At 42.9% G+C, this 7,789-nt stretch overlaps 1 protein-coding gene across 1 annotated transcript; it reads left to right on the forward strand.

Moving 5' to 3' along the window:
* The first annotated feature begins 1,693 nt into the window (after window positions 1-1,693).
* Window positions 1,694-5,031, forward strand: LOC147613062 (uncharacterized). Its single transcript, XM_086782360.1, has 4 exons — window positions 1,694-2,505; window positions 2,729-4,320; window positions 4,475-4,563; window positions 4,650-5,031. Exons 1-4 carry the CDS (start codon window positions 2,313-2,315, stop codon window positions 4,873-4,875), a joined length of 2,100 nt encoding a protein of 699 aa, XP_086638486.1. The 5' UTR covers window positions 1,694-2,312; the 3' UTR covers window positions 4,876-5,031.
* The last annotated feature ends 2,758 nt before the right edge of the window (window positions 5,032-7,789 follow it).

A 7,789-nucleotide genomic window follows, 5' to 3' on the forward strand; every position in this document is an offset into this window, starting at 1 on the left:
TGATAGAATGTTGCCATTATCAAAGTGCTACAAGGTATCGGCACTAGTAAGTGGACGTCATCCACTAGTATAGGCACATCCCCCCTCCCCCCAATGCACATCTTTCAGCCTCCTTTAATTAACTTTATATATAAATAATATAATAATAATTATATATATATATATATATATATATATATAGAGAGAGAGAGAGAGAGAGAGAGAGAGAGAGAGAGGGAGAGAGAGAGAGAGAGAGAGAGAGAGAGAGAGAGAGATGGCCACACCAGGGCCCACCACTCTCCTTGTCATTTAGGCATCTCTCTCTCTCTCTCTCTTTCTCTCTCTCTCTCTCTCTCTCTCACATAGGTGGGGTGGTTGGTTTCACTGTGGAGGGATCCTCTTTCTATCATTTGAAATTAGAATTGCACACATGGCAAAACAAGAGAAAAGGGGAATAGCTAGATGGCTATTCTTGATTGTATTAGTAGATATATGTGTAATCAAGAATAGCTAGATGTCTATTCTTGATTGTATTAGTATATATACGTGAGGGAATAGCTAGGTGACTATTCTCGATTGTATTAGTAGATATATGTGAGGTATAGAAGGTATAAGAATTAAGGTTTCAAGGTCTAGTATTATCTCAATTTTAGTTAGATGTCAAGCAAGTCGTTCCTCTCCAAGTTTTGTTATCACCCCTTTCAGCTTTGATGTCATTTTAAGTGAGACCAACTTAGTTTACAAATTACTTCTTTCAAACTTTTTTTTTTCCTTTGAAAACATTGTTTATGTAAGGTTTCTCATTGGAGTATCACATGAAGCCATTAACGTAGTTTTTTTAGGATTACTTATTTTCACCCCTAGATTGAACAGTTGGTTGACTCGTTTTCCTAAATATTGTGACAGGACCAAGATTTGTAGAGGATACGTACACGTTACTTTTTAATTCGTTGTTTTGCAGCCCTACCTTGAACAATGGATTTTCTCCCATACTTATGATGGTGTGAGACTAACAAGGATTGGTCCAAGTGAAATCTTACACAACATGGTCATGTTTAATACAAAGGCCCTATTAGAGTGCTTACAAATCCATGCAAACTTCTAAGGGGAGGATTTGGAAACATCACTGCATGAATGCCCATAGACTCATTTTCAACTTTAGCACTTCACCCATAGACTCATTTTCAACTTTAGCACTCACCCATGTGGGCTAGTGTTGCCGAAAGTAAAATTCAAAAAAACTGATTGCATTTGCTGTGGTCTTTACAAAAACTAACAGAATTTATAGGTTTTTAGTTATAAAAACCGGTTAATAATGAGATTTTGAATAGGGAAAACCGATTGTACTCTAACTTGTCTTTTTTCTCATTGGCTGGGAAAAAAGTTTTTCTCTAGCACTGCTACGACGGCGTGAGATGGGCCAAGATGTGTAGAGGATTGGTCTCACGCGAAATCGAACGGATCTCAATCTTGTTGGCATGAAGGCAGTATGAGAGGGCTTACAAAGAGCAAGGCTTTGGGACATATGAACGCTTGCGTAACGTGAGAATACTCATTTTCAAAGGGGGGGATGACGTGGATGGTATGACCCATTGGGTAGGCTTCAAGCTGGCATGGCATCCCACATGGCATCATGTCAATGCGTTTGCCAGCAAGGCAGCGAGCCACGTGGATGGGAAAAATATTGACAATGGTATAATGTTTGTACTAGCACAAAACGGCAAGAGGAGCAGCAGGAGGCGGAAGCAGCTCCTGCTCAGCAGTTAAGGGTTTTGCCCTCTTTCACCATGGCATCCTGTCTCTCCCCTCTCTAATTAGGGTTTCCAAATTCTCTGCATCATACTGCTACATCGCCATATCCATCTCCTCTCCTTCTTCTCCTTTCTGTGCTTGCAAGCCTTGCATATTTCGATCATGACCTTAGATCTGCTCCATACCTTTCCTCCTGAAACTGACATTGGAAGACCTGCATATCTCGATCAGTACCTGAGAGCTTCTCCCGACCTTTCCTTCGGAAACCGACCTGCAAATTCCATCCCTCACTCGATCCATCCTCGGATCACAAGGTCCATCGTTGTAGGTACAGATGCAGTTATGGTGGCAATGGGAACCCTCAGTAGATGCAAATGTGGCGGAGAGAAAACTTGATTAGATGCGTCTATGGCGGCAAGGGCCTTCACTAGATGCAGATATGGCCGAAAGAAACCCTCAGAAGCAGATGTGGCGATGGCAACAAAGAACATTTAGCAGATGCACAGCTATGTCGGCAAGAAAGCTTGAGTAGATGCAGCTATGGCGTTGGTGTAAGATACGTTTTGGGGAGATCATGAACCATGCGGAAACGTTCTCGCAAACTGGGATTCAACAAGAAGGAGGAGGCCGGGGCCGCCTTCTCCTCCTCCTCTTCTCAGATCGGATCTTTCCGCCTGAAGGTCTCGTGCTTTTACGCGTGTTCCACTCTTTCCATCTCCTGGATTTTTCTGCTTATTCTCAACTCCATCTTCTTCCGCACTGTTGGACTGCAAGGTATGCATAATCTCTCTTTTAAGACCTCATTAATTGATTATTTAAGTCGTAATGCTCTCGTGTTTTATGTTAATCCTTGTGTGGAGTCATCGTTCCATTGCAAATTCTAGTGTTTACTTGTATTCTTGCTACCCACTGCGAACCCCATTGATCAAATCTGAGAAGACTTGATCATCATTTCTTTTCTCTCTTCATTTTCTGAAAGAAGACTTTTGATGTGCAGGCACGATAATTCTTGCGCCTTCAAATCGTCTTCTTTGGTCAGTCCCCTGGCTAAAGGGTGTTATGGCCGACAAAAATGATATTCAAAAGCATCAGGAGGTTAATCATATAACCGAAACCATGGAGGAAGAAGACACAGATGCATCAAAGCCAAAGCAAACTACACAGAGAGGCTTCAAGGACAGCACTACACAGAGCTGTCTAACTGTGCAGAACTGCAAATGCGGTTCTTCTTTTGATCATGCTTTTTTGCAGTTGTTTCTACCTGTTTGTCTTGATAGATCCTTTGATCTGGGCACTAGTTCGAAGGATCTAGATTCTAGATCACGGGATCTAGCGCTGAAAGATAAACCTTACAATGGGGATGTCTACTCTGGTATCAATTCTGTGGATCTGAACAATGAATCGATCTGCAATGGTATGGGTGATTGTGAGAACCAAAGCATTGGACAATTTTCACCACCATTAGGCCAATGTGAGGCCAGTGTTAATGCTGAGCAGAAGATTATTGTGGATGGGGTGGTTGCAACTCATTCAAATGGGATGGACTCCATGTCGGTCACACCATCAGAGGTTCTGAACAAGACCAACCATATCTTGACCTCAAACTTGAGCAACATCCATGTCAGACAGGAGCCTGGGGATGGGCCTTACAACTATGCATCGGACTCGAAAGGAGCAAAGATTTTAGTGAGTAATAAAGAGGCCAAAGGAGCCTCTAATATCTTAAATGGAGACAAGGACAAGTACCTACGCACTCCTTGCAGTGTAGAGAATAAGTATGTCGAAATGGAGCTTTCTGAGGAAACACTGGTTGTAACAATTTCCATCGCCAATCATGAGTTTTACTCTTCAAACGTTAGACAGTTTGAGCTTTGGGGCAGTTTGGTGTATCCAACAGAAGAATGGGTTTTCCTTGGAAGGTTTGAGGCAGATAATATCAGAGTCACGCAGACGTTTAAGTTAAGTGAACCAAAGTGGGTGCGGTATTTAAAGGTCAGGATGCTTAGCCATTATGGGTCAGATTTCTATTGTACATTGAGTGTTCTGGAAGTGTATGGAGTTGATGCGATTGAGTGGTTTCTTGAAGATTGGATTGCAGAGGAAACAGGTTCAGGTGCTAGGGCGTCCCCTGCTGGATCCTTTTTTCCGGAAGAGAGTGCTAGTAAAGTGGGACCAAATCTGCAGTTACCAAATCAGGTTTTGTGTGGGGAGACAGTTTCGGAGAGAGATCCTGGTCCCATGCAAATTCATAAAACCAAAGATCTATTTACCGAAAGAGGTAGGGAGATTTTGGAAGTGAAAGAAAGACCAGAAAACTACAATGTTAGGGAGGTAAGTAAGGCTGACAAAGCACAGCCGGTTTATCACCAGACGGGTAGGCCAGCATTAGATGCAGTCATGAAACTTCTTATGCAAAAAGTTAGATCTCTTGAACAGAACCAGCCTTTGCTTTCCCACTATGTACAGGAGCTAAACGACAGATATGAGAAAGCTCTTAGAGGGTTTGACATAGATCTAGATCTGATAACTGGCAAGCTTGATGCTGGAGTAGCAGAACTAGCCAACCTGAAGTCCTCATTCCATAACGTGGTTAGTATCATGTGATTCTTTTGAACTACCAGTGTACACTTTCCCACAGATTCTATAAGCCTTCTGTTAGCATGCTTGTGATACCACAGTTTAATGCAGGGGATGGTTTTGAGAATTTTGTTCATTGAGTGAACTTGTTCCTGTCTTATTGCAGGAAAGAAGGTGGATGCATGAGAAGTATGTGTTGGAAAAGGATCTATCAAATCAGATCAAGATGTGGAATACAGACATGGAATTACTCAGGTTGTCTATGTTCAAGTCCCTTCTACTTTGGTCAGTACAATCTTCTGCTATGATGGGGCTCTTCTGAGATTCATCTCTTACTGCAGGAATCGCTTGAAAAATACGGAGGATAAAGAGACGGTGGCATTGGCGGTGGCGCTTTTGTCCACACTTACTGTAGTGGTGGTGCAGATTTTGATGCTTTGCATTCCTCTACTGAGGATAGTTAAACGAGATACGAGAGGGCTATCAACTTGGAGCCCTTGTACCCAAACCTTATGGGTTGTCCCATTTTTGAGCTGTGTTGTCGTGGTGTTTGTACTTTCTTTGTAGGTGTTTGTCTTCGTTGGGAAAAAAAAGTCAACGAGACTTGAAAATCATTAGTTATTTTATTCGGAGTTCTCTGGCTGTGAGCATAATATTGCCAAAGGTATCTTGAAGCTTGTTGCTGCAGGCTTGTTGAATTGGAATTTCTAGTTTCTGTCGTAATACTGTCTTATCTGGTCACCCTGTAGCTGGAATGGGAAGCTTCTGGGTTTTCCAACTTGGTCACATTTTCACCTTACCTTGTTGAAGGCTGTAAAGTGATTGGGATTTCTGACCTGGTCATCTTGTGGCTTTAGGGTGCTGCAGGCTTGAAATTTGTGGGTTTTCGGACTTCGTCACGTTTCTGCAGGCTGTGGAATTCTGAGTGTATTCACTCCATTTCGTATGGCCTTTGTTGCTTCTCAGCTTGTTGACATGAGTATGGCATGAGTCCATTAGCAGCAATAAGAAGGCATTTGGAATTCTGATTATGCTCTGTACACTAAATGCTTTCCAACAATTCAAGCACCAGGGAATAGTGATACAATGGAGTTTGTCTCACAAGTAGAAAGTAGAGGAGGAGCTCAAACAAGAGGGATTGACACTCATCTTGGCCTCTTTCGTCTCTCCTAATGAGACTCCGTGATTCAAGATAAGTTATGTTTAAGGCAAGAGCTTACCTTAGTATGGCAGGAGTCAATTAGCAGCAATAAGACGGCATTTGGAATTCCGATTATGCTCTCTACTAAATGTTTTCTAACAGTCCAAGCATCAGGGAATATTGATACAATGGGGTTTGTCTTGCAAGTAGAAAGTAGAGGAAGAGGTCAAACAAGAGGGATTGACACTCATCTTGGCTTCTTTCGTCTCTCCTAATGAGGCTTGCAAGATTCAAGATAAGTTGTGTTTAAGTCAAGAGCTTACCTTAGCTTTGTCGAAGCATTAATGTTGGGCATTGCCTTGGAGTTTTAGAGTCACAATTTGCAACTTTTTGTGTGGATGTGCTAGCTTGTCCGTTGCGTCCTCACTCCAATGTTGCATTGGAATGGTGAAGGGAGAGCTCTCAATGCTTAGATGGAGGCAAGAAGGGAGGATCCTTCGTGATGGTTTTCTCAAAAAAAGTAGGGGAAGAAAAACTAATCGAAGAGGGAAGCTTACAATCGAACCTACTCAAGTATGCATTCATCAAACAAGCATTAATTCAAAAGCATACAAGCAATCAAGAAGAGGGAAGAAGAAAAGCTCACAAGTAAACTATTGCAAGGAAATGACTATGTATTGCTTATTGTAAAAAATGATTTATATATAAGTGACTAGTTTTCACAATAGGTCGATCAAACTTAAAAATGGTTCGATCTCTATTACTACTCTTAATGGTTCAATCTATATTATTACTCTTAAGTAACTATGTATACTAAGTTCTTAAACTTTTTGTATTTGACATTAAGCACATCGTAAGGTTGCTTTATATATTTCAGCGTCGATTTATAAAAGTGTTTATTCGTGCGGATAAGATAGCAAAGCGTCTTACTTACGATAGATTGGGAGCGTGTAAAAAACCATGTTAATCAACAAGCTTAACGGTGATTGCGTTCTTCCATCACACCCAAGTCAATGGTGAAGTTGTCCAAAAGTGGATGGTGTGGATGGTCTAGGATATGCCATGGAGTTGGTAGTCAAAGTTAAATAGTTATTTTGGGACCGATTTGCACAAAATGTAGGGGAAAGTGATGGGAAGCTTTGGGCAGCCTTGATGGTAGGCAGGTTGTGGAGGTAGCATGAAATGTGATAGGCGATGTAGAGCAGGTCTCCGTTGATTGTGGAAGAAGATTGAACTCTTCAATATAAGGTAGTTGGTAGAAGTGGTCTGCATCTGAATGAGTGCTTGGATTCTGTGGAATGATTCACATGGGTAGATGGAGGTTTGGGATGTCTTGGCATGACATGGTATTATGTTGGGAACTCACAATGTGATGTCGAGCGATTGGGCCTTTTATCATAAATCAATCAACGAGTGATAAGTCATCTAGTTTTTTGTGGGTGCTATATCTTATGTGGAGATACTTGGTTATCTTGCTTGAGGTTATAAAAATGTACAATGGGGCTATATTTGGCTCCATTACTATGAAAGTGTGTCTCAAGACGTCGTAGAGCTGGTCTTTTCAATTGGGTTTAGTGACCTAAGAAGTGTGTTTCCCCAACGGAGTCATCCACAGCTAAGATAAAATTTAGCAATCACGATGAGACAAGATGGAAGAGGCAAGTATCATCGTTCCCATTGAGCACTCCGAGTTGTTGTCACCTATAGTGGTGATTCCAAAAAAGAAACCCAACAAGATCAAGATCTGTGTGGACTTCAGACCCCTCAATAAATGCACAATCAAAGATGAGTTTCCCTTGCCTTTCATAGAGTGGGTTTTTGAAGATCTGACCGGCCAATGGTGGTGGTTTGAACGGCGGAATAACTGCCTCACCTCACTCTAGTGTCAGTAAAGTGCCAGGTATCGAGTATCGACCTCTTAAAAAAAAAATCCCCCTCTAAATTATTTTTTCCATTACACACAAAAAAAAGGCAAAAAAAAAGGGTTTCTCTCTCACACCTCTCTCGCTCTCCTCTCCAACTCACCGACCCCGCTCCCCCACCGTGCGCGCCCCACACCCAAACTCCCACCGACCAGCCCGCCCCCGAGTCACCGCCTCACCGGCCCCCCTGTGCGCAGCCAGCCCCCTCGCCAACTCACCGCCCCCCTCGACCGTCGTCAACTCACCTCCCGCCCCCCTTTCTCACTCACCACTGACCAGCGCCTCTCTCACCTCACCGCCCCCTCTCCCCCCTCCGCCCCCCCCTTCCTCTCTCTCAGGTGCAGCCCCAGCCCCCCTTCACTCTCTCGAGCGCCCCCCTCGCTCGCTGACCCCAACCGCCCCTTTCGTCTCCTCACCG

This window comes from Cibotium barometz, chromosome 44, assembly GCF_041138505.1.
Source record: "Cibotium barometz isolate CiBa-2024 chromosome 44, ASM4113850v1, whole genome shotgun sequence".
Taxonomy (NCBI): Eukaryota; Viridiplantae; Streptophyta; class Polypodiopsida; order Cyatheales; family Cibotiaceae; genus Cibotium; species Cibotium barometz.